The sequence below is a fragment of the Filicampus tigris genome, chromosome 3, assembly GCF_054856515.1.
Source record: "Filicampus tigris isolate MCC_2025a chromosome 3, RoL_Ftig_1.0, whole genome shotgun sequence".
NCBI classification, from domain to species: Eukaryota; Metazoa; Chordata; class Actinopteri; order Syngnathiformes; family Syngnathidae; genus Filicampus; species Filicampus tigris.
The window spans coordinates 27,994,201-28,021,039 of NC_141219.1; the positions used below are offsets into that span (position 1 = coordinate 27,994,201).

A 26,839-nucleotide genomic window follows, 5' to 3' on the forward strand; every position below is an offset into this window, starting at 1 on the left:
TGGTCACTGTGAGGGCCGGTCAGAGACTGACGGCTGGCCGGACGTGGCCCTCAGGCCATAGTTTACCAAGGTCTGATCTAGAGTAACTAACAGGGACGGAAATCAAAAGCCTATTGTTTTTGAAGAGATGGTTCCCAGTAATTACGGTAGATTCCTAGGAATCGTTTGTTTGTTGCCTGATGAATAATCTTATAGGCAGAGCTGGACATTTTACTAAAAAAATTGCAGTCCATTTATTGCCTTACGGTACCTTTCCGCCATCCGTTTAGCCGCCATTTTGTCCGGCCAGACCAAATAGTAATCGCCTATGCCTTTTTTTCTACACACAGTCTTATTTTACATCACAGATGTAAGATTCTCAGATCATTCACATATCAACAAATCAAAAAAACAGACAGGGAGAGACAAACAAACAGGAAAAGAAATGTATTCTACGAAAATATTGTAACGCTCTCATAAATACAAAGTCTTGAGCGCTTTCCTATTTGTGGAGTGTACAATCATTTTAATATATTGTCTGACTTTGTTTTCAAGCATGAAAAAAATGTGGTCTTCTGTGGCTCCGGTTGAGGTGGTGGTGCAGTCACCTGACTTCGGTCTGGGTTCACTTTCCACTCGAAGATATTTTAGGCACAAACACAATCATTCACAACCATAGGCACAAACACAATCATTCACACTCACATTTGTAGTCTATCGAGTGGGAAATGAACCCATGTCGAAATTGGGAGACTGCACCACCACAGAAGAACACATTTTTTCATGTTTGAAAATGAAGTCAGACAATACTGTATTTTCTGGACTATAATCCGCACCTTTATATAAACCGAATCCACTCTAATTTAAAAAAACATAATTATATAATACAAGCAAAATAATGAAGAGTACAAGCACTTCCTGTACTACAAAGACCAGCATTCCTTGCTTGTTGTGGCTGCGCAGTGTCTCGATCGTGTCTGCGCGCCGGCAGTATATTTTCCTTTTTCGCCCTCCTCTCCTTCTTCTCCATCCACCTCTCAGCAGTAATGCTAAGTACAGCAACTAAAGTTTTTCTTTTAGTGTATTTTTGTTTTTTATACCAAGCATTTTGATGTAAATTTTGACTTTGAAGCAACACTGTCATATGTCAATTTTTGTTGATTATGGCGGCGCCATGTGGACAAAAGCAGTAGTGTTTTGACAAAAGTCAACCACATCTCCCATGCGCGCTAGCGCATAGTGTCGTGAAATCTTGAGCTCTCGCTGGCCTGCAAGTTGGACTGAATTACATTTCTATTTCCAGTGGCTTTGTGAAAGATGAATAGCGATGAGGTAATGAATCTAATTTTGTTTAAACAATACTCTTGTTTTTTTGTTTGTTTTGTGACTTCTGCCATGACACCAGTAATAGCGTGTAAACATTCGAATCGTCTTCTGTCCTGATAGCGAAAGGAGGAACTGAGTATGCCGTAAAGCAATTCAGGACATTTGTATTTTTTTGTGTGCCATGGTTGCTCCCATCCTCCTCAAAGTTGCTTAGTGCCAGTAAAAACGATACAGACCCCCAGAGCCTGACAAAAGTCCCATTCAACTACTTGTAAGTCAATGTTTCATCAAAAGATTTGTGAACATTTTTTATTAAGGTCGAATTCTTGCCCAGTGCTGCTTTAACGGTGAAATCGGAAAATGTTAGTGCAAATTCACTTTCAGTGACACAGACTTTAACAATGTAGGAACGCCAGTTGTTGCACCTTATAAGAGAAAACATTTGAATCCCGCTTCATGCTTAATGTAGCAGGATAGGAGGATCACATAAAAAAGAAGCTAGCTACACGTTGCCAGCTATATTTGACAAAATAAGTGAAAACAAAGAATCGCACAATAAAAAAACACTGCTGCTTATAGCGTCTGTGACTCCGCGTAGGTTACACATTTGACGTAACTTTGCCATGCGGACCTCGTGGATACGTCAAGCACATTTTTGGTCATCTTCATAGAAGGTTCTGGGCCATGCTTTGCCCGGTGCCTAACAAATCACCTGTTTGCTGTAAGTTACCCTGCCAGGGAACTAAAGCCCCTGACAACTAAGATCCTTGGATTATTAGGTCACACACACCCCTCCAACATGATAAAGTGACAACTCAGGGAGGGGACAAGTTAATTTATGTTTAAATACCAATCTGCTAATATGAGCCTGTTACCAAGAAAATACAAGATGTAAGACACTTGCTTCTATGCATTCTTTCTTTTCCTCTGTATCTCATCTGTGTAGAGTCTTGGAATGCAATGATTCAGCCTTGTCCATTCATTACACAAATGTGGTTTCCTGTATATCCTGGCCATTGGGAACATTGAACATCAATATCAGAGGATATAAATCCTGAAAGGGCAGAACAATGGTTTCCACTTGTCTTGTGGACTTTGTATGTTCTCCATGTCATTGTGTGTTTTCTCTCCTAGTACTGTAATTCCCCCAACAATCCAAAAGTGTCTATGTTAAGTTCACAGAAGACTCCAAATTGGCCTCAATATGAATGCGATTGTGTAGCCCAGACTACAGTGTATGATCAATAAAGGCATGTTAGTGCAGTGTGTCCAGATACACACAAGTCACGTGTCAGTCATAATCTAATGGATAAAGCAGAGAAGATTATGTATTACCTTATCACGGAAAGGAGGGATGGACAAAAATAGAGTTCTGATTGCGTACTGGTGTAAAATGATTGGATCATGGTAGATATGTGGGTAGGTAGGTCATCATTCCATGATTTTAGATGTCCAGCTGGTGCATCCTTTGTATTTCGCCAAGCAAAAGTCAACAATTGATTCGGAAGTATTTCTATTTTGATTTGTTTCAAAGTTGTGTACCGGGAGTCTAGAAGCTTAACATGATTAACTGGAGAAGAAGATGGCACAAGTGACAACGTGATTTTTCCGGAGAGGGAGCCATTTACTTTTTCTCTTAGCTGTAATATTTTATCCGTGAAAAAATGCTATAGGCTACAATATATAGTCCGTCCCCACGTGGTATGTTATTTTCATGCATTATTATTATTATATATTATTATCATTATTATTATTAATACCGTGTATGTTTGTTTAAGCATCTGATAAAGAAGATATGCACATTTAAAATATAAAGTTTTGACATCTTAATGCCTAGATAGAATAATTTGACGTTTCCCAAATAGGACCGACGCTTACCTACTGCGGCATCGGGCCGACTGTCGGCACGTCACGCTGGAAAAATACACTCCGACAGACAGCGATGCTGACCATTAAAGTAACTTCAGAGCATGCGTGAGATGTAATACCCCTCCATACAATCGGCGGCGGTAGTCACTATTCTTCATGGTTAGAAAAAGCCAACCGGAAAGCTATTGGCTGGGGGCGGATTATAAAAACGTAAACAATGCATTAAGATATATTTTTCGCTCACGATGAACTCCCATGCGAAGCAAACCCTCATGCTCTTAACAAAGTATTGTGAAATACTTGTATTGTCAACCCTCGCCTTTGTACTTGTCAGAAGATGAAGGCAGCAAAGGCGTGCTCACTGTTTATCTGCATTTGTTACTTCCTGTTATTGCCCGTGCGCTAATTCGTTAGCTAACAGCCAATCAGAGAGCCCAAATGTCACGACTCACAACGCCAATTCAACATGCCGAAATGCCCACCAGATGCTTCTTGACGGGGTCCGATGTTACGGCGCTGTTCGCAACATCGATCAGACGACGCAATCCGACGCCTCGACGTTGACCGACGTCCGACGTCATTTTGGTGTATCTACGCCTTTAGGTATAGTGCCCGATTAAACACTGTTTTAATATGATGAAGAACTCCATCCTTGCCCACTCAACAAAAAAATAGGTCATTTGTTATGTTATTTGCAGGATTGTCTTCTGGCCTAGTTAAATGATTCATTAGCCGAGGACTAGTGCCTTCATCAAGTAATGGAATGAACATCTGACTGCACCTAAAACCAGACATCGCTGATGGACATTAGTACAATATTGGAAGTATTATCATTTTTTTTAGTCAAACTTTTTCTTCAGCCAACCACCCATCATTTTCAATGCTGCCTTTTTCACAGGTAAGCTGCTAGCTCTCCCAGTAGGATAAAATGTGAGGTTCCCATCCTGGACTGTTCATCTGAAATTCACCTAAAGGCCCCTCAAACGTTATTGCTGTGAGGTTATTGTTTTATAATAGTTCTTCATATGACTTCAAATGCTTCAAATGTCCATAAAATTGCAGAATGACATCGTTAACCTGGTCATCTGTTTACTTGACCCTAAGGGCCCTATTTCCGTGCAAGTGTAGCGCAAAGCGCAGTCCAACTGTAAGCATGGGTGGAGTTTTCTTTCTTTTGGTACTTTCCTAGAGTTTAGGCGGGTCGAATTGGGCATAAGTGGGCGTTTGCGCCATTCTGCAATGTTGTGGAATGGAATGTAGCCGACTCCCAGCCAATTATAGTGACTGCCCTCATTTGCATTAAAATCAGGGCGATCGAATCATTGGATACTGTGTAGGCCTGTTCTAAATTGCCCATAGGTGGGAATGGTTATTTGTCTGTTTGTGCCACGTGATTGACTGGCTGGGGTAGGCTGCAGGTAACCCATGAACCTGGTAAGCAGGAGAAATGGATGGATAGATAGTTTCTCACAAATGTCTTTCAGTCTGCTATCTGGTTAACAGATATCTCAATGTAAACACGTTATTGGTCAAAACATTATGCTGCAACTTGCAAGTTAGTACCTCTGTTAGAAAAATAAATGACTTTGCACATAAGACATATTCAATGTTAATTATAACCTCATTTAATCTTTTGTTTTATTGCATGACTAGAATGTTCCTCTCGCTCTCTCTCTGATATTGTATTATCACTTTGCTGTGAGACAAAATAAGATGTCTCTGGCTGGGTGCGCCCCAGTTGCATGAAGTAGATGACAAGGAGAAATAGGCAGACGCTTCTTAGAAGCAGCCATCATGTTGTACTTCGACTGTCTCCTTGGATGCATGTTTTTATTTAGCTGCATCTCAAAGTGATTGTTCTGTCTCTTGTCTACTAAAGAAGTGGTTCTCAACCTTTTTTCATTGATGTACCCCGTGTGACATTTTTTTTTCAGCCATGTACCCCTAACTAGCGCAAAGCGGTTTTGAATGAAAAAGCAAAAAGACTTAAAACAGCATGCTATGCCATCAACTTTGGAACTCCGTTTGGAGTCATATATCTAGAACTAATTGGAAATGAAAAGATGTAACTTAAAAAATAGAACTAACTTAATTATCAAGATGTGTGCACATAAGAATAATTATTGAGAGGAGTGTCCTCCTTTGCGATCACAGTAAGAATATGTTCTCCAAAAGAAACCTTAAACTTAATTTTGAAAAATATTGTCTGAAAATATGTGTTTCATAATTAAAAAGAAGACTCTGACAGCATTACCAAGTGTCAACACTGAACATTTCATTGTTGCACTGAACTGAGTCTTTTTGCATTTAGTGAGACACTTGGGCTTGGGCTTTCCAGAGGATCTTTGTCATTCTTGGTGGCAAGTAGGCAGGTACTGTGATCAAGCTTTTTTTTTTTTTTTTTTTTTTTGCATTACAGCTACTTTTTAAACATATTTTTAAATCTCAAGTACCCCCTGAAGTGCCTTCAAGTACCCCCAGGAGTAGTACACCCATTTGAGAACCACTGTACTAAAGGGTTTTTCTCTTGATAGCCTCAATCAGGGGTTAAAAAGTTAAATAAAGCATCTCCTGAATCTTGAAAAGACACCATTTGTTGAAAACCAGTGAAATGCCTCCATCTGTGTTTAATAGATGACATTAAACAATTGTAACTAATATTGTCATGAACCAGACTGCCTTTAGTGCTTTACATCAATATAAACATACAGTAGCACTAGTACAGTGACATACTGTGTTAGTAAGGGTATTGGTTTCATATTTTGAGGAAAACATTCATGTTCTTCTTGGACAAGACCATATAAAACAGTTCAAAAACTGCATCACATTCTGACCTTCATGAAACTTTAAAAAAATAAATACATTTTTTTTTTTAAACTCCAGCAACATTCACTGCCAACATTGCTTCTCGCCAGCTCTCACCTGATAGGCCACCATGTTGAGGAAGTAATTGTAGACACTGCGACGGTTCATTCCCTGGTTGGCGGACATTGTGCCTCCAGATTGCTTTTGGTCACCCACTACGACTCTGCATTTGGCCATGAATTTCCAACCGAAAATGATTTTCCTCAGATTTTCCACAGTTCGCACTGTCACATCCTTAAAGAAGCCAGAAGTTACAACAGGCCTGAAGCCCTTAAGGGGAAAACATAATAATTAAAAAAAAAGAAAAAAAGAAAGAAAGAAAGATAAAAGAACGAGCAGCTCAGTCCTTCAGCAGGTTGTGCCTGCGCTCTCCTTATGATGGATTAGCAATAACTCTAGTTAGGCTGCATTCTCTGCAAGTGAAAACCTCAGCATGAGTGCCACTTCAGATCACGTCAGCTCCCTCGGGACAGCCTCACTGGGGAAGAAGTCCCCTTTTTTTCCCCACATCCTGCGTGCTTTGGCTCTGAGGCTCTGTTGGGTGCTGCCAGAAAAGAGAGAGAGGTGGTGGCGAATGCCCAGTGCCCTCCCCCATCCTCACCCGACGCTACCCGGTCAGATTAGACCAAATCTGCGAGGGGAGGTGGGTGAGAAGAGGAGGCTGACAGGGACCATGTGTCAATCCCATCTGTCCCTCGCTTCCCTTCCCCCATGTCCACCTCCCTTCCCTGTGACGGCCAAACACTACAAGGGAATCGTAAATAGTTTGGTCAAAATGAAATGACCCTATCACATTTGGAGATGGTAATGACTCTCAGCCTCCAATCAGTGTGGGTTCACCACACAAGACTGAATGTCACTCGATGAAGAGGACGCACCCAGAATCCCACGAGTTACTGGGTGCCTTAACACCCACAAACATTGTAGTACACTCTGCCATCATGAAATGAACAATGAAGGCAGGCATTAGTCAAAATGTTTGCAAAATAGGCCAATGACTATATGGAATCCTGTTGGCTAATGACTGGTTGATTATACTGGTCAACACAGTTTTACAATTTTTTTTAAATCAGAGATGTAAGTAAACTCTTAGATTCTTAGATTATTATTTTTTGCACTGATTTCGAATCTGCCCTTGTTTTTATCTCTAGCGCATCAGGTTTCCATAGTAACAATGTAGTATAGTCATATATTTAGCAATATTTATGAATTAAGGGATACATTCAGCAACAGGTGGATTTTGTCTGAAAAGGGTAGCTATAAATTACAACGCATGGTAAAATCCATCTTGCACAAGCTTTTATAGGTCAAACTTAAAAAGAAAAAAAAAAAGAAAATATTTCACAACCTGATGTGCTAGAAGAATAAGTAAAGATACAAGTATGTTTTAAATCATACATTTAGGTACACATATCGCCTCCATCTCTGATTAGAGTGTGTTATTGTATTTGCTTTTGAGAGCAATATGATTGAAGCCAGATTTTTACATTGAATTTTTTTTTACGATTTAGCTTTAGCGTGATTGACCATTGTGACTGCATTGCCAATTTCATACTGTGTTATTGTCTGCAGCGCACTACCTTGCATGACTCTGAACTTGTGTACTGTAGTGCTGTGTACAAGCAGACCACATTTCATGGAATATATGTGTATTGTATTTACGCCAGGGTCGTTACTAAAGGGGGGGCATTGTGGGCAGTGCCCATCGACGGACACACTCTGCCCACCCAAAGAAAACTGGATGTAGTTCTGATGAATGTGATATAAAAAATCCATTTGTTAGCCATTAATTTGTTTAGCTCAAATCACAACAACAGCCATCTCAATTAAGGATAAAACAAAGCATGTTTTACGCTGGATTTCGACCTATTTAAGCATTGTAGCATTTTTTTGTCCCCCCAGGTAAGACCACCCACACCTGGCATCCTGGTAACACCACAGTTTTTCGCTGAGTTCATTTATAGAGGCCAATTTTGTCTTATCCCATTTAATGCAAATCCTACTTTAGTCTTTGTACTGTATGGTTTTTTTTAGGGGGGGGCACAAACCATGCGGACAGTATTTAAAAGTCTTCAATAAAGCATCTCTGTGGATCACACTTTTTTTTTTAAGTGTGAAAAGAAGTCAACTTGTGTCAAGTTGATTTCTGTGCTGAAGATGAGATGTGAATTGAAACATTGTGTCTGCTAGCCGTTGAAAAGCGCTGAGTGCAAGAAGAGAGAGTCAGATTAGATTTGGGTTAGTGTGCAGGGCAGAGCGTCTGGATAATCCTGTCGTTGTTCAGTCCTTTCAGAGAGGATAACCTTCACCGTTGCAAACAGTACTCTTTTGCTATGCTACGTTATTATGCTACATTACTCTCGTTGAAGGCTCAAAGAAGCAGAGACTGTTCTGTCGAACAGCTGTGAGCTGCATCAATAACCTGTACAAAATGGACACCCATTGAAATGCATTGTTTATTTTTTTTTTGTTTTTTTTTTTACAAACACCCAAAATTCTTAAAAAAAACTATATGCTTTCCATGAAAAATGGGGGGGGTATGTTAATATGTGAATCCACAGGTGCCGAACATCGGGTATTCGTGGGTCCACACTGCACTGTTATAAGGCCACTGACATACTTTCACAAACAAGTACATGCTAAATAAAGAATAAAAAAATAATAATAATCTTGTATAGGGGGCAAAAGGGCACTTTGGGCATCAAGTGAAACCCTGCATGTCCCTGGCCACAGGTAAGCAGCAACCTACCTGGACATGCATTCAACAAACCATCCCAAGCAATTAAATGATTTTTTATAGAAAACTGTACACACATCTAGCTGAAATCAGCCTGTTTTTAGGGGGCGGCCCTTTTTCATGCCGGTGGCCTCCGCAACCCCCCCCAAAAAAATGCTGCTGGGCCATCGATGTGTCCGACTTTTGTTACCATGACGAGTTTGGCAAACTATAGACGCTTTGCGTGCTACCTTTTGTCATCTTGCCAGCACGTGTATGATTACCAGCAGGCTGGATCTCTCCGGTGAATGCATTGCTTGTTGGCTCATGGCAACAGGTGTGCGCTGTGGCTGGCTGCTTGCTTCTACTTGCCAAAGCAGAGCTCAGAGAGTCCATAATGACCAGAGCAGGGCATCGTCCCTCCGTCCCCGAGTATTCGTCTTGTACATTTAATCGATCCACGTGGTCCCGGCCTGTCCCTCGTCGGCGACAACCAATCGGTGTCGAGAATGTAATCTTTACGTCACACGCAGACGCCGCGCGAGCAGACACGCCGCCAAAAAGAAAAAACAAACAAACAAAAACAACTGACACACGCAGGCCCGCAGCGTGGTGATCGGTGAAATCAAAACCATATGGGGCACATGTCATTGCATCTGTGGGACCACAAGGTACACAACTCTTTTTTTTCTTATTTTTTTCCTTACTCGACCACGTGTCAGGCGTGTGGCACCTGCGTGTGACGTAATATCGGTTAAATCCGTTCTCGATGCCGTTCTTGATGGGATTTGATACTTGTTCATAATCAAAAAGGAAGTCTTATTGTACGTATATAAATATATGTCTATGACACTTTCAGTGTCACAAAGGACAACAACAGGATTTCTAAAACAACTGAAAAACTCAAGCCCGATATGGCTGTTGAATAACCAATCACTTTTAGCGTGGTATTAAGCATGTCAAGAAAGGGTACAGAATCAGTGCCAACATTCATTTTCTAGGAACTGCGGAACAAAAGAGAGGCTACACTCAGCTAAGAAGATTAGACTAGCAAACACAGAAGACGAAAACTCCTACATCCTTCCACGAAACTGGCTGCTGGCAAGGACACCTGACACCTCCATTAGCACATCAAGAACAACCATTAATTCATTTTTTAGCATTAACCTTATTGTTATAGATTTATCAGTTCACTCAACAAGTATATTTAAAGAAACAAAAGAAATATTAGTCTTGCAGAACTGCTTTCAGAGGCAATTAATTCAGAGATATTTAACATTTAGTGCGGTTGTTTGTTTGTCTCTGTGTGCCCTACGATTGGCTGGCAACCAGTTCAGGGTGTACCCTGCCCACACAGCTGTTTCAAAATCGAAGGCTGACCACAGCCTTGGAGGTGCTGCTATGGAGAATTCTAAATTGACCTACTGGGCAGGGACCCACTTCACCGAAGTCATCTTTCTACAGGACTTCATTTGATTGACTTTCACATTATTTTAACCAATATTGTATAGCATCATAATATGTGTTCAATGTTGCACACTCGGCATCCATTGCAGCCTGATGATCATCCTGGAAGGTGGATTCCCCCATCTATGGTCCCTTCTCAAGGTTTCTGATTTTCCCCGGATGTTTTTTTTTTTTTTTTTAGTTTTTCCTTGCCCTTCTGGGACTAAAATCAGGGGATGTCATTAATATTTGTCAAATATGGGCATGTGAAGCCCTTTGAGACTTTATTGTGATCAAAGGATATATAAATAAATTTGACTTGACTTGACCCCAGCTGCAGATGGAAGTCGATGAGCGGTCCGCAGAATTTTAGTAAAATGCCCAGCTCTGCATAGCACGTACCTTCCAACAAGACTACTGAAGCCACACTCCTGAATGCACTGCTATGTATATATATATATATATATATATATATTTTATCTTCACCTGAAGCAAATACTTCTACGCCTTTTTTTTAAAGCTATGAAACAGTGTCGCAACAGTAATCATAAAAATCTTCTAAGAATTTTAATCAATTTATTTGAAACAAATGATCGGAGCTGTGCGCTATCACCATGGTCCCCATACAAATACTTCACCTAATATCTAACATGATAGGTCATTCCACCATGAGCGGTTGTAAACTATTTTGTCAAACACACATTGCTCAGAAAGATCCAATCGCCCGCTCATGGCCAAGCATTCCTGGGGGCCCCTTTCACTGTCAGATAATTACTTCTGCCTTGTGGGAGAGGGGGAAGTGCCAGTGAGGACAAACACAAGCAAATTAGAGGCAGCAAATCATTGTTCATTCTATGGTTTCCGTAGATTTGGGCAATAACTATTGGCTCAAATCCCATCTTCGACCAGAGAAACAATCCATTCATCAACCATCTGCCATCAGAGTACAATTGCTACTTTACTGTATACAGCGCCTTACTGTATAGTACTGGTCACGTTGGCACTGTTTTTGCTCATTGTAACTGTTTCATTGGAGCTGAGAGCAGTAAACAGGTGGGCTGACACAGAAACACAATGTATCCATTTACTGTATAAGACTGAAATACGGAATGTAAAGGAATTAAACTCATGAAAGATTGATTATTCATCAAAGATAGGGCAATGGTTAATCTTTCTGATGTTCTACCTGTTGAATGGGGTTGGTTGTATTTGACATAAGCTTGTACAAATGCTGCTAATGACACACGACTGGACTGCAATCACACCCCATTTTAGTTTAGTTTACGTTTTGTGTACTGGGTGCATCACTCAATAGTGTCTACGTTGTAACACAGGGTAAAATTGTGATGTATTCAATCCAGCAATCCACTGTATACATACAGTTATGTATACAAGTATCTGTGGTGTTTTTGATTTAGGTTTTTACACGCTTAAAACTACTGGATCAAAAGTAACTCAAATTGGGTGAAATAGATAACCCAGCGCTTGGTCCAAAAGCCAATATACAAGTACATTGGGTCAAGATTTTGATCCAACAAGGTGGAAAAACTACACATACTAATGAGTCAAAGCTACAAATTTGTTACCACCAGGAATACAAAAAGTAATAAAAACTTTCTAAGACGACAAAAACGTTATACTGTATAGCCATAGCCAGTCACTCGCATGATATTCTTTGGCAAAGTTTTTACACCAGCTGTCCTTCCAAACACAGGCCACATTTTCCTTAGTTAGGTCATCCATGTCTGTTCTACGTCAACAGTGTTCCCCAGTGAGCCATTCAGTAATCATGACTGTTGAATTAAATTGACTTCAACTTGAGTATGCAACAGAAGTGGCAAAAATACCGGCCAGCTTCAGCTCTTCAACTGCCGTAAATCCAGTCTTCAACCGAAACTTTGGTAAAAGTTACCCAATCTGCTCCAAATCCACAGCCACCCGACAAGTGGGTTAGGAAAACAAGATGGAATTTTTTTTGTGTAAGATTGCAAAAATGGCATTTAAGCAATGATCACCTGGTCTTCACAGTGCAAAACACCACTTAAATATTACACAGATATTGTTCAGTCCCACCGAGTTTTACGTTTCCATCCACATCTTATAGGAAGAGTCAGACCATAAAACAAGTCTTACCTGTGCTCGTATGAAGTGACCTGGCATTGCGTCTCTGACACCTGACGTGAGACGACTCTTAATAATCCACATCTTGAGTCACTCATAAAGAAGAATAAAGGGGTTGGTGTGATCCAGGCATCGTTTTACTGGCCACATTGCCATCCTTCCAGTCGTAAACCAATACATACATTGCCTCAAGGATGAAGTACTGGATCCCAAGGGTACCGATGGGATTTTTAGACTTCCTTGGAAGCCGTTTTATTCTTTCTTAATCTGATTATGCTGGGTGCACTGAAAAGTGTACACCCACAAAAGAGCAGGAAATGTCTGGAGAAAGCTTACGTGTCACAGTGGTTGAAGGTTTATTTCTAGTCACAGTCAAGTACCGTAAACCTCTTATAATAGACAGAAAAAGAAACAACAACCATGAAGTGAACGGGTAATCCGGACTATTGAAAGTCTGCGTAATCTAATTGTTGTTTTACATTCAGCAATTTTTAGTCAATTTCAAGTTTGCATTAATCACAAGAAAATCTGCTAATATTTCACTTTACATTAAAAAACATCTTACCTACAGATCTAAACCAGCACAAAAAAGGAATCCCAGAAGGAAGGGGTGATGTGGACAAACAGACAGACAGACAGACAGACAGAATGAGAGACAAGCTCCTGAGGGCAGGAGTGACATTAGCAATCAATCTACTGTTTTTAGAAGACTTCATGGACAAAAGTACAGAGAATTACACCATAAGATGTAAACAAGTGGCAATCAGAGCCAGCAATGTCTTCTCTGCTGGCCAAAACAATCTGACTTACATTTATGATCTAAATTCTACCTACCCTTCAGAATTAGTTGTGCTAGATAATATAACTTAATTATAACTAGAACTATATTAGCAGTTATACAGTTTCCAATCACATTGCAATTTTGTCCTCACAAGCACAAAATTCACATTTTTCCATCTTCTGATTAGTTGGTCAGAGCGAGCCCAGTTCGAATTGTAAACATGTCTGCATGTAACTATCTGCACATTGCACACAATAATTCACTTAAAGCGGAAGTCAACACAAACATATTTTTTTCAAGAATATGTTCCCAGCAGGCCCATTAGTTGAAACACGGCATTGTGATTAATATTGCGTTTTTGCAATATGAGTTGAGCAGGAAAATCCACCCCTTTTTAGCCATCTCAAGAGGCGGCCATTTTGTCCCTTCTGTTGACTGAAAATGACATCACAGATGCTCAGGGCTCACATAACGACCAATCATCGCTCAAGCTTCAGAAAACAAGTGAGCTGTGATTGGTCGTTACCTGAACCCTGGGCAACTGTAATGTCATTTTCAGTCAACAGAAGCGACAAAATGGCCGGCCCCAGTGATTGACAAAAACGGGTGGATTAACTCTTATTCTACAAACGCAATATTAATCAGAATGCCGTATTTCAACTAGTGGGCCTGCATAGAACATATTCTTGAAAAAAATAAGTTTTGGTTGAGTTCCACTTTAAGGCATCTCTGGTGAGTAGGATGTATTTCATTTAAATGGATGTTTTTGTTTTTATCTGAATATGGATCCTAAATAGCTTCAGATGGGGTAATGTAACACCAGAGCTGCAGCTTTCCTTTTTGCATAACATTGATGATTTCTAAAATTTGGGGATGAGAGTGGTGGTATTAAGATATGGCTTTGGGAGGGATCAAAGTTATGGTGGAGCTCAGGATGAGTAGAGAGGAGCGTCAGTGCGGAGCGTGGATGTGTATTTGGATCTGAGAAGCAGCGCTTGGAATTTAAGCAGCTCTATATGGAACAGGAGAATTGAACCATTCTGTATTCGTCAATGGACGCTACAGCTGCTTGTTTACTTTAAAACTTAGCTTGTAGCAGTCGTTCATGACGTCTCTGATCCACTGGTGAAAGGAAACTTTGATTATCTCATTTTTCATCTATAACAATCTCAAACAAGGACTATGTCAGATTGTTACGATTGTATTATTATCAATGTTTCATGTTATGTGTTCTGTTGTATTGTTATTTTATGTTAAATGTTCTGTTAATCTTTGTTACAGCTACAGGTGTTGTGAAAGTGCTATATAAATAAGATTTATTGAATACAGGTAATGAAAAGTAATCTGTTAATGAAACAATATTTAAAATGAGTATTTAAAAACAGTGACTAACTGAAACTAGATTTTACGTCTATAAAACCAACTAAAATGAACTATAATTATTTCAAAGATGTCCTTCATTTTCATCTTTGTCAATTAATTTCATACATGTGGTTTCGGGGTTCATTTCAAATATATTTATTTCAGTTTTATTGTACCACTGTCCAGAAAAAAAAGAAGGTAAAACAGTCTTTTAGGGACTGTAGTTTACTTTATTACAAATACTTTGTGACTTTTTTTATCTTGTACTCCACAAATGTGTCATTTATTAAAAAAAATAAACCAATAACAACAACAACAACAACAACAACAACAACTAATACTAAAACCAGCTGAGAACCCAGATGAGAAGGCAGTGGCAGTTTTGACAAGTGTGTGTGTGTGTGTGTGCAGTCAGTTAGAAGCGTGAGTGCCATAGAAAACTGTTTGCTGTTGAAATGGGATGGAATGAAGCCCCTATGGCAAGCCATTTGAGCATGCAACTAGTAGGACATAACTAGTGTGGCTGAATGTCCAACTATAGTGCTGACAAAGACCAAACTAGTGTTATACACTAATGTGTGATATCAAGGATTTGGAATAAATGCTCAAATGGCTTGCCATAAACCCCAGTTGAATAAGCAAGCAATACAACATCCCTTTGACCACTGCGGTTAAAGTCACTGGACCGAGCGGTGCGTAACGATTACGGTTCGGACGGTGACAATGACGACACACGTAATAACCAAATACAGTAGTACACCGACGTTTTTTGCCACCAAATTCAAGATTTACCCAAACATGCACTAAAACGTGGAAATAATGATTAGGACCTAAAAACCGCATTAGTAGACATTACTGCAAATGTTTAAAAAGTTCATCTGGGGAAAAAAAAGTTGATTTGGGGGGGTTAAGTACCCCTCTAAATGTGCATCGCCATCCAATAGGAGAGAAGAATCTAGGAGCATTACTAACACTACAGAAGAGAGGTGGGCATTCCTTCAGCGTGACGGACCGGTCAGTCGGGGCCCCATCGACTGTTAGAATAAGAAGTGCTTTGACCTGGGAAGAAATAGACAGAGCTGGGCATTTTACTACTTTATCCACCATTTTGTCCGGCCGGACCAAATTGTAATCGCCCAAACTATTTGAGTGAAGGCTTTTAGCTTCCTTCGCCTTCACAATTTCTCCAGAAATTGCATTCTCTAGTTTTAAATGGGTTTTCGTTAGTGTTGCCGACTACCAAATTCGACAAACTATAAATACAGAAATGAGCAATTATTAAATTGTCGGAAATAATAGCTAATGTGAGGTACAGAGGATTTATTTGGGAACAAAAGTTTGGGCGAATTTGATGGATTTGACAGAAATGTAGTGTGGAGTGAAAAATAACCGGCAGGTGGCGATAATGCAACGAAATGGATGCCAACCGCCACTAAAGACCGAACGAAGAAGAAAAAGAACACATCCTTGCAAACATGGCTACCGAGGGAGATGTGGATTTGGACCTGGAAGCCGACGAAAACTGCACTGGGAAGCCAGCAGAAAAGCCTCGTAAACATGACAGTGGTGCCGCCGATTTGGAGAGGGTCACTGATTATGCGGAGGAGAAAGAAATATCCAGTTCCGATTTACAGACGGTAGGAGAACTTGCTGCTGTTGACGGCTGTTAACAAACATGCGGTCACTGCCGACTGCATTGTCACAGGACTGTGACCAAGATGCACATTTCACGTTGATATTGTTCTTGTGACAAAACCACTGCTAACGCTGTGGGGTTGACCAATGCGTCACATAGATCGACATGTTAACATTGTACCAGCCTTTCGATACACCATTGAGCATGTATAGAAAGCGTGTCTGGATTTCTTAAAGCGGAAGTCCACCCAAAGATATTTTTTCCAAGAATATGTTCCCAGCAGACCCACTAGTTGAAACACGGCATTCTGATTAATTTTAAGCAGCAAAATGCACTCCTTCTTAGCCATCTGTGGGGGCGGCCATTTTGTCTTCTGTCGACTGAAAATGACATCACAACTGCTCACAACCACCAATCACGGCTCAGATTCAGAACACAGGTCAGCCGCGATTGGTCGTTGTGAGCAGTTGAGATGTCATTTTCAGTCGACAGAAGACAAAATGGCCACCCCCAGAGATGGCTAAAAATGAGTGCATTTTGCTGCTTAACTTATATTCCACAAACGCAAAATTAATCAGAATGCCGTGTTTCAACTAGTGGGCCTGCTAGGAACATATTCTTGGAAAAAATATCTTTGGGTTGACTTCCGCTTAGACTATAATGTAAGATTATAGGTTGTACTGGATTCTAAAACGCGCTGTGTTTGTGGTGTTATAGACACATTTACATATCGCTCACGCCATATGCGAAGTGGTCACGCCATTTCAGAACCGTGTTGCTTGTCAGCGGAAAAATGTTGTCTCTCTTTTGTTAGTGCGTATTTAAGATCATATTTGTATTATTATTTTTTTTTTTCCAGGCCATGTCAGTAATCGGAGACAGAAGGTCACGAGAACAGAAAGCCAAGCAAGAGAGGTAATGTCTGAAATATGAAACAATTTCAAACTTCCTTCGTATCATTTTAGGAAAAAAACAACAACAATCTTGGTGTATAAATTCTTTTCAAGCATAACGCCCATCTTACACATTGCACAAGCACATGCACTTAGATGTTGACGCTTTGGATCGGGTGTCTATTGCATCACTCATTGTGTTGTGTCCACTTGGTAATCAGTTTGTGCCTATAGAAATGTTGAGGTTTATTTAACTGAGTAGATGTGAAGCTTGCAGTAAAAACATAAGGTGATTTTGTCTTCTTGTGTTCTTTCAGAGAAAAAGAGTTGGCCAAAGTCACTATCAAGAAGGAGGACGTGGAGTTAATTGTAAGTTTAAGTATTCCCGGATATCTATTCGCGTTTCAGTTTAGTATGTATTGTAATGTATCTATCTCATCCAAGGCACATGAAAATGTCATGAATTAGAACATATAACCTGGATCAATACCATGAGCCCAAGTGATGCCAGCCGTTTTGGTTTTAGAGTTTGGTGACATGTTGCCTGTACAAGTAGAGGATGAAAAGTTATTCCAAACTACTCTAGGAATATTGAGTGTACACCTGCAATGACACAAACGAGGGGTCTTACGCTGTAAAGATTGTCTGGTTGTCAACTTCTAAATGTAAACCCCAATGGGTGTAATAATAAAAGTTTCATAAAGCAGTCGGTTAGTACGTAACATCCCAAATTTAAAGGGCAAACAAATAAAAATCTGATTTGCAAGCACTTTAAAACAATTTTGCGCGTGAGGTTGTGACATTTCCTTGACATTAAAGCAGCGTGTTTGGCGATGTTTGTGTTGTGACACAGATGTCAGAGATGGAGATTTCGAGGTTCGCAGCAGAGCGCAGTCTGAGGGAGCACATGGGCAACGTGGTGGAAGCTCTTGTGGCTCTAACCAGCTGAAGTACGCAGGACTCTTTCATCGCTTTCGCATCGCACCAATTTCATTAGGATTGAACTCTTCAAATTAAATATGAGGTGGTGTCATCTTTTGGGGGAAAGTTTTCACAATAAAAGATTTTGAAGACCTATTGTCTTTGTGTGCTTGTTTGGATGTATGCTGTACCCTTGTTTGTTTAAAATTGTGAAAATACAAGATTTATTCATACAAAGAAAGAAAAAAAAAAATCTTTCACAAGCGTGGAAGAGCAACGGAAACAAATCTGTTAACTCCGTGTGAATATGTACAAAATGACCGATTCTCAAAGAGCGATTGAGTGATGAAGAACATGTTTTGTTGTTGATGCCCCGACGGGATTGACGGTCGTGTATTTCATTCGGAACAATAAACGTGGTTATTGGTCAAAATCCAGGGAAACCGACGGTCAGATGCATCTTAAATAATGTCAATGTTCAGTCTTTTAAGATGGATTGAAACAATCCAAACAGAATGTGTTTTCTTTTACAAAGTAAAGTCCAGGCAAGGGCCGAGTGCACTCGTGCGCACGCGGTTTATGTCTTCTTCCTCTTCACCGTGGGTCTGTCAAACACGTCTCTTACTCCCGCTGCCTTCTGCTTGAAGAACTTGTTGTTCTGAGCGCTTTCTTGAGCCCACGCAGAGTCAAACGACGTGGTGTCCTGATCCACCAGGTGAGTATACTTGGTACGTCCGGACCGCCCAAAGTTTTTAACCTACATGGGATTCAAAATGAAAAATGTGTCAAAGATAGTAAACATTTGACTACACATGTTCCAAGATTGTTACATCAAAACAATACGGTTGTCAACTCTTTACTGGCAGCCAAGTCCCAATTTGCTGTTTGACACAGGTCAAAAGTGGCAAGACCGAGCCGCTCAGTGCTACACGTCAAAAAATGATCTCGTGCTAAGCATGTTGCACATCTAATATGATTAAACACCTCCGTTTACATAAGGTAGAATTGTTCGAGTGTTGGGTCTTTGACTCTTTGCGTCGACTTACCGGTGTTCTGAAATTCCTTCCTCTCCGTCGAGACGTCTTACCAATGCTTAGTGTGCTCACAACGCCAATAATGAGGTGGGGTCGCCAGCTGCGAGTCCGACGCTCAGCCAAGTGATACGGACCGCAATGCACTCACAATCGGGTAAATATACAATTTATGAAATGAAATATGCTTAATGCACACATCGAGCACATGTTTTTCATTTTAATTTGCACACTCGGCTTCCCCATTAATGAGTAGCATGCGATAAGCTGTATTATTGTATTGTATATTCTCGAGGGTCTCCAAAATAAAGCTCTCTTTCAAGCTCATAGGTTTGATATTATTATATTTGTCAAAAATATCCATTGAGAAAATCAAAGGAAAAATTCATAAACAGTCGAAACGTTAATGAAACAAATATTTATTCCACCCCCCCGCCGCCCCTAAAAAAAAATCGGAATCGAGAATCGTTCAGAACCGGAATCGAATCAGAATCGTTTGGAACCGAATCGAGGAACAGGAATCAGAATTCAAAATTCAAACGATGCCCAACTTTATGTATCGTATCGACTTTTCAACTCGATGAAGGAAATGGATGCTGCCACTGACCTGCATGACTTTGGGCAGGATGGTTTTGTTGAAGTGATCCTCCAGCGTGGGTGCACTGAAGTCCCGCTTGTACACTTCATCCTCCTCATCCTGCAACACAATTCACATTTACTTCAAGCAGGGTTGCCCTTTGCAAGCCTGTGTCCTTCCTTGGGCTGGGTGATTATGGTATGAATAATAAGCGTGATTATTTTGATTGATATTGAAATGTGTGAAATTCAAGCCTCTTGCATTTTCATTGTGCTACATCCGCACCTTTGATGCATTGCAACTTTGCACACATTCAAACCGTGAATAAGCATCGCCCTCATCTTTTTATCATATTTATTTTATCTTACTTTGTTGTCCTATTTTTATCTTCACAAGTCTTGGGACTTAGGCTAACCTTGGATCTCGGGTATTGTATTTCATGCCATATGTCAAGATGTGTGATGCTATGACAATAAAAATTGATAGAACGCTTAAAATAAATTGGCAACGACGTAAAACGATATACCAAAATAATAGCAATAAAAAACAAGAAATACAACAAGACACTGGCTGTTACTGTTTTGTGCGTGGTGGCCTCTTGGAGGCAGTGTGGTGCCATGCAAGCATGGAGTACTCACAATGCAATAAGAAGAGTAGAAGAAGAAACTTGCAATTGAGCTCTATTAATAGAACTTGATTCTTTTTTTTTTAAGAATAGAATAATAAGAATAAGTGCCTTTGAGTATTGTTAAATTACCTGCCATTTTTGTCCCAATGTCATGCGTTAGCCGGGTTTACATAATCGTGTATTCCGATTCGAAAGGATCCGAATGACCAAATGGAACGAAAATGCTCCATATAAACACCTCAATCGGAATAAAAAGTCACAAATCACAGTGGTGGTATATTCCTTTTGCCCATCAGAATGAGCGTCATATAAACAGTTCAATCGGAATAGCCAGGGTGCGCATGCTCTGTCTTGACGTAAACACGCGTAATGACGTCGTTGCATACGCGCTTTAAAATGGCAGCATCTTACCGTAGCGCGAGAGAACTTGTTTTAAAGTACTCCTAACTTGTTTTTATCAATATGATCCTTTAATAAAAGTGTTAAAAGAATTTGCAAATACTGTGCTAAATAGATGAACGACCTCCATCTTGGTAAATCACGTCACGTTTACATCGATCTCCGTGCGTCACGCGGCTGCAACGCGGCTGATGTGATTAACAGGGTGGAGCAAGTAAGTGGCGGATTGGAATAGATCACGTCACGTGTAAACGGGTGACCGGAGGTCTTCATTCGGAATGATTTCAATCCGAATGACAAAACAATCTCCATGTAAACCCGGCTACTGATGTGGCCTGCGTGATGTCCAAAAATCAACTCTACGCCACATACCAGATTGCAGAGACGATAAACACCATGTCCCACAATGCACCAACGTAGCAACTCACCAAGAAAAAGGCTCCTCTGTGGTAGTACTTCTGAAGGAACTTGTATTTGCCTTTGGATGCTTTGTTGGTGATGACTTTGCCATTGTTGCGGAGCTCAGTCCTGCGCTCCTCATCCTTCATAGTGCGGAATCTCTCAATTTCTGCCTTTTCCTTCTCCATCCTGTTACCACAAACAATTTATATGACCAAATTGGACAAAGCCTTATGATTGTTATTCAATCAGTGTTTCACATTGAAACAAATTGTACATTTGTTGCAATATTCTTCACTAAAGTGTAGGGATGTAACGATTGATCAAAAATCGATTTTATATCGATATAAATGCTTGAAATATGCATCCATGTAAAAAAAATAAATAAAAGAATCGATTCACAACGCCATGTTAACCGTTGCCGCTCTCTAATGTCTCTGCTGTAACCAAACGGCATACGCATATCGGGTAAATTACTTGACACTAGAACTGCCAAGATTGGATTACTAACACCACAATTTAACCAATCAAAATCGTCGACAGTTAATTTTAATAGTGAACGTGTCGTTTAGTTATATATGTAATTATTTGCCGCTGTTTTTCTCTCGAAAAGGCCACGTGTCCCACGGCCTGCATGCTTTCTTGGCAACACATGCGCAGTCATGATAATCCGGGTCATCTGTGACGTAGGGCTGTGCAATTAATCGAAATTCATTTACAATTACGATTATTACACTCCAGGATCTCAGAATTGGCATAATCGTAAAACACGATTATTAATATGAATTCATATCCAACGCACTTTGTTTACACAAGGAAATTATACTCAAATTTATTTGCACCTTTTTATATTTTATAATAATCAATTTTATCATTTTGTTTGGTCCAAAAGTATCTATTTTTCTATGTTTAAAGATTTTCTTGTTTTGCACCAAAAAATCCAATCCAAATGGTCGTTTGAATAATCGTGATTTCAAACATTACCAATATAGTCATAATTAATATTTTTTTCATAATCGAGCAGCCCTACTGTGATGTAAACGGAAGCATTGTGGGTAGTGGTGTCATGGCTATGTTCATTACAAATATTTTTTTAGTAATTATATGTAATTTCATAGTATTAGTGCAACTCAGCACAGGTTTGGGCATTCTTTGATTTTTGGACGATTCGGTTCCGATTCTTTGATTCGATTCCGGTTCCTTACGATTCTCGATTCCGATTTCTAACCCCCCCAAAAAAGGAGTTATTTTTTATTTTGATTATTCAAAAGGCTGCTTTTAACCACTATATTTTAATATAAATATATATTTTAGTATATTTATTTTAATACCTTTTTTGTATTATCATTTGGTATTATTTTACACAAGATCTTTACTTTTGAGAAGTTCAAGACAATACAATAATGCAGCTGTCACTGAATGCTACTGAACACCAATTGATTGGCTAACCTTGTCTGCTTTAGAAATAAAATATATATGACAAACACAGCGCTGCATTTTAAACGCAAGGAAGGAAAGTCTAGTTAATCCAAGCAGTCTATGTAACCATAGGATGTATCTATGAAGGTACAGTATTTATGTATATGCTGCAGCTACGTATGATCTAAGCTAAATATTGGCTGGATATGTGCATTTGTGTGTTGAACTTGTTGGCTCAATGTTGGCATTAGACATACTTAGCCGATTCTGACTTTTGGGTCATAAACTGCATCATGTCAGTTCTATGGCTAGGTGTCGGTCGAATGAGCCAGCCGGGGCGGCCCCGGCGATTGGCCCGGGCAGGATCGCCGACCCCGCGAAGGGCGACTGCTGCCATCGCTGTCCCAGAGTCGCCACCGCTGCGCCACACGCTTGCCGGCCCTTACGAAGCGAGCGGGCCGACCGACCGAGAGGATCACGGCAACTCGAGTGGGGGCGAGCTTCCGTGATATTGCGACGCAGCTTCGGCGGCAGGAGCCCGGGGCGAGCTTCCGTGCGCGCACAAACTTTTTTTCTTTTTTTTTTATATCTGTCGTACTTTGTTCGTAGCTCTTCCGCGCGGCTAATTAGGAATCGAAACTTAAGCATCGACATTCTAAAATCTGAACGGTTCCGGGAAAACCGCAACGATGGACCCGGTTCCAATCGATGCCCGATTCTCGGTGCCCAACCGTATCAGCACTACTGTTGCTGATTAGTCGATTAGCAAAATAATAGTTTGTGGCAACCCTACTTGACACGCTTGCGCCAAACATCATCGCGTATTGCATTTGCGAATGGTTGCAGCACCACACTAGCGCAGAGACAAGCAAGGAAGCAATTAAAAAAAAAAAAATCGAATCGAATTGAAAATCGGGAACTGAAAATCGAATCAAATCGGGGCTTGAGTGAATCGTTACATCCCTACTAACGATCTAAATTGTTTCCTACATGTTTATAAATCAAATGTCATCTTCTACTCACGCTTCTCGAGCTTCTCTGTCCTTCTTAATTCGTTTCAGTTCACGAACTTTCCAGGCTTCATACTCCTCCTCCTCGTTCTCGCCGTCTGTGTCGAGGGCATCCAGAGCGGCCAGGGTGCGCCGATTCTCCTCAAACTCCTTCTTGGCCTCTTCTTCTACTATCTTCAGTGTGTAGCGTCGCCGCTCCTCCTGCTGCCTCTTGGCTTCAGCCTCCAGCTCTCTTTGCTTTTGCTGTTCTGCTTCCCGCTCTGCCACCGTCACTCTGTCTTTTCTGGGATGCAAACACATTCAGGGTCCACCAAATTAATATTTGGGGAGCTTATAAACCTGATAGAATTGGTGGAATGACATTCGACCACAACAATACATTAAATAACAATCACACATTTCTGGCTTGAAAGTCAGCTGGGATTGCCTTAAATTGACAAAAAAAAGAATGTGGCGCAAAGTTGACTCGATAGAAGCAGCTCTTACTTGCGGATGAAAACTGGTTTGAGTCTGGGCTCGGCTTCGTCCTCACTATCTGTATATTCTTCATACTCAGACTCTGACTCCGATTCTTCCCCAGATTTGCCTTCCTCCTCCACCTCCAGGATCTCCATCTCTTCAGTCTTGCGTTCCAAAGCCCGTTGCCGCATCATCGCTCGACGCCTCTCAATTTCCTGCGCAAAGAAACATTTGCGCAACAGAAATATAAGTCACTTCACCAACAGTGAATATTAGTACGCAAAACACCTGTAGGCTATAAATGGCAAACAATCAAGGGGAAAACAACATACTCTAACATTGCACTTAAAAGCGGAAATCAACCCCAACATATTTTTTTCAAGAATATGTTCCCATCAGGCCCACTAGTTGAAACACGGCATTCTGATTAATATTGCTTTTGTGGAATATGAGTTAAGCAGAAAAATCCACCTCTTTTTCTCAGGGGGCGGCCATTTTGTCACTTCTATCGACTGAGAATGACATCACAAATACTCGGGGCTCAGGTAACGACCAATCAGAAACAGGTGAGACGTGATTGGTCGCTTCCTGAGCCCTGAGCAACTGTGATGTCATTTCCAGTCGATAGAAGTGACAAAATGGCCGCCCCCATAGATGGCTAAAAAGAGGTGGATTAAATAACTCTTATTCCACAAATGCAACCTTTATCAGAGTGCCTTGCTTCAACTGGTGGGCTTGCATGGAACATATTTTTGAAAAAAATATGTTTGGTTTGACTTGCCCCTTACTTAATACTGACCAACGCTAACACGGTAATTAAAAGTCGTAATACATGCATTTAAAAAAAATACTTCTAGGCCATAAATATAAAACAATTCAGAGAAAAAACAGTAAATACGAGTGGCAACTCATCGTGCCTTCCACTTGATAATGTAATCTGACATTGCAGGGCAGAGTAGTTCAGTGTCAACAGTTTTTAACCTCAAAGCCTCATATGGTGATAGTGATATCATCATGAAACGACGACCTCCGCAATGAAAATAAAAATGTAGTGTAATCACGCTTTAAAATTGTATAAAATTCAATTTTACTGTGAACCTCATCATCAACTTCTTCCTCTTCCTCCTCTTCATCCTCACTGCTCTCCTCACGTTGTGGATGCCACGTGCCCTCATCAGAGTCTTCGCTGCTCTCAGCAACAACTTCCGGCTCTACAATCTGCCGATGTCTGGCCAGCCTGAGCAAAGACGGAAACGACAAGGTCAAATTTTCATGCGCAAGCCGTCAGTCTGAGGAGTTCTGAATGTCAAGAGCCGGGAGACAGGTGATACCTATCCTCAACATCCTCAGGGACACGGTTAAGCAAACGCTTTAGACGTGGGTCGGACACATCCTCTTCCTCCTGCTCCATCTCAGGCTCCATTTCCTTTCCCTTTTTAACAAACTGGAAATCCTCCTCTTCCTCATCTGATGACTCCATTGGTGCATAGTCCGGACGTTTGCCTGACACATATCTCTTCACCTTGACTTTCTCCATTGAGAGCTCACCTGGGAAACAACACACAAATGGATTACAAACTGTACAAAGTCAAAGCTTTACCAAAAATTGTCAAATGAGAAATGGTGAGATGCAAAACTAAAATAGAATTCCACCGGTCAATAGCTAATTTTTGTCAAAGGTGGCTTTATCTGTTCCTCAACGTATCAATGTCTTGACTTTTGAATGGATGCGATATGCGATATGCATGTTGACGATAGCGATATCAATATTATTGCGCTATGTAACATGCAAAAGAAATGACATTTTTATCATCTAATGAAAGAAGTACATTTTTTCCTGCAGCAAAATAAGCAAGCTCAAGGGTGTTCTAAGCTAATTAATTGTAATCCTCCTAGATAATGTCCAACTATTTGGGTGGCGATGCACATTTAAGCTTGCACCTGACTGCTCAAATTCAGATAAAAGCATACAATTCCATAAGAAAATTATTGCATGTCTTTGCAATACGCACATTGCATGGGCCAATATCGAGATATCAATATTTTCTTCGATATATTGTGCAGCCCTAATATTTTCTCTATTTTGATTTTTATGTTTGATCGATAAAAGCTTGCACGATACGGATTTCATCATGCATTGTAATTTATAGCTATGATGTTTGAGAATAAATTCCACCTGTTGCTGAATTTAATCCTTAATTCCTAAATATTAACTGTATTACATACAATTGTATTGCTATTATGTTATTATTACTACTATGAACACCTGATGTGCGAGAGAAAAAACAGGGTAGATTCAGAATGAGCTAAAAAAAAAAAATCATCTCGAAAACTTTACATGCATCTCTGATTTAAAAAACAACAACTAAATATTTGTTAACTAATTATTCTTAAACTTATTTATGACATGCTGGCTCTGAGTCAGTGTCCAAGGTCTGCATCGGTTGCGTGACGGTGTAATAGGTTGTAAACCATTAAAGTCGACATACATTTTTACTAAATCGACAAGAATAAAGGAATTCGTTTTCAGGTTGAACAAGACGGATGCTTTGCCTTGGCAGTAGCGTTAGCATTAGCAATAGCTTGCTATGCTAGTACGCGTTTAGCTAACCATTTACGTCTTACCTTTCTCATTCCGGACCGGCACGGCTCCAGCCGTGGACTGTATAGGTGGAAGCTTCATGTTGGCTGAATCGTGGTTAGACATGGCTGCCTGATGGACAAACCAAACAGATAAATGTAGTATTTCGCTGGAGGGTGGAAAGAACGTGCTAATGCTTCAAATATTGAACATCCGAGCTAACATGGTCCGGTAGTGCTCAAAGTGGGCGGAGCTAGGGTCTTCTTCTTCTTCGTCTGCTGCTTCTTCTTCGTCTGCTTTTTAGTCTTTGTTTGCCGTTCTTCTTCGTGTTTTTAATTTCTTCTGGGCTTAGCTAAAACTTACATTTATTGACTACAAATGTATACAATTCTTTCGTACTCTGTTAATTTTACGTGGTCAA

General features: G+C 40.3%; 3 protein-coding genes across 4 annotated transcripts in view; 1 reads left to right on the plus strand and 2 right to left on the minus strand.

Moving 5' to 3' along the window:
- Positions 1-12,590, minus strand: part of serinc4 (serine incorporator 4) — a 32,065-nt gene extending 19,475 nt beyond the window's left edge. Inside the window, exon 1 of one of the 2 annotated variants that reach the window (XM_086025707.1) lies at positions 12,335-12,590. In XM_086025707.1, the coding sequence (XP_085881833.1) occupies positions 12,335-12,406 (72 nt within the window). In that variant the 5' untranslated portion in view covers positions 12,407-12,590. Of the gene's footprint in view, positions 1-6,096; positions 6,613-12,334 lie in introns of those variants that run through there. The other variant, XM_086025706.1, reaches the window with a different exon arrangement.
- Positions 12,591-15,903: 3,313 nt separating this feature from the next.
- Positions 15,904-18,069, plus strand: hypk (huntingtin interacting protein K). Its single transcript, XM_086026645.1, has 4 exons — positions 15,904-16,102; positions 16,961-17,016; positions 17,312-17,363; positions 17,848-18,069. The coding sequence occupies exons 1-4, from the start codon at positions 15,941-15,943 to the stop codon at positions 17,941-17,943; spliced, it is 366 nt and encodes a 121-aa protein (XP_085882771.1). The 5' UTR covers positions 15,904-15,940; the 3' UTR covers positions 17,944-18,069.
- Positions 17,915-26,703, minus strand: mfap1 (microfibril associated protein 1). The gene is made up of 8 exons (XM_086026643.1): positions 26,463-26,703; positions 25,169-25,385; positions 24,936-25,074; positions 23,865-24,052; positions 23,392-23,661; positions 20,979-21,138; positions 19,554-19,643; positions 17,915-18,672 (listed from the first exon to the last, which is right to left on the minus strand). The coding sequence occupies exons 1-8, from the start codon at positions 26,542-26,544 to the stop codon at positions 18,493-18,495; spliced, it is 1,326 nt and encodes a 441-aa protein (XP_085882769.1). The 5' UTR covers positions 26,545-26,703; the 3' UTR covers positions 17,915-18,492.
- Between the last annotated feature and the right edge of the window lie 136 nt (positions 26,704-26,839).

What these genes read in the sequence shown, in the direction of transcription:
- hypk (XM_086026645.1), top strand. Translation starts at nt 15,941, where the DNA reads ATGGCTACCGAGGGAGATGTGGATTTGGACCTGGAAGCCGACGAAAAC. An exon ending in CAGAAAGCCAAGCAAGAGAG is followed by an intron (nt 17,017 to 17,311) that starts GTAATGTCTGAA and finishes GTGTTCTTTCAG; the next exon opens with AGAAAAAGAGTTGGCCAAAG. An exon ending in AGGAGGACGTGGAGTTAATT is followed by an intron (nt 17,364 to 17,847) that starts GTAAGTTTAAGT and finishes GTTGTGACACAG; the next exon opens with ATGTCAGAGATGGAGATTTC.
- mfap1 (XM_086026643.1), bottom strand. Translation starts at nt 26,544, where the DNA reads ATGTCTAACCACGATTCAGCCAACATGAAGCTTCCACCTATACAGTCC. An exon ending in CCTGAGGATGTTGAGGATAG is followed by an intron (nt 25,075 to 25,168) that starts GTATCACCTGTC and finishes GTCTTTGCTCAG; the next exon opens with GCTGGCCAGACATCGGCAGA. An exon ending in ACAGAGGAGCCTTTTTCTTG is followed by an intron (nt 19,644 to 20,978) that starts GTGAGTTGCTAC and finishes ATTGTGTTGCAG; the next exon opens with GATGAGGAGGATGAAGTGTA.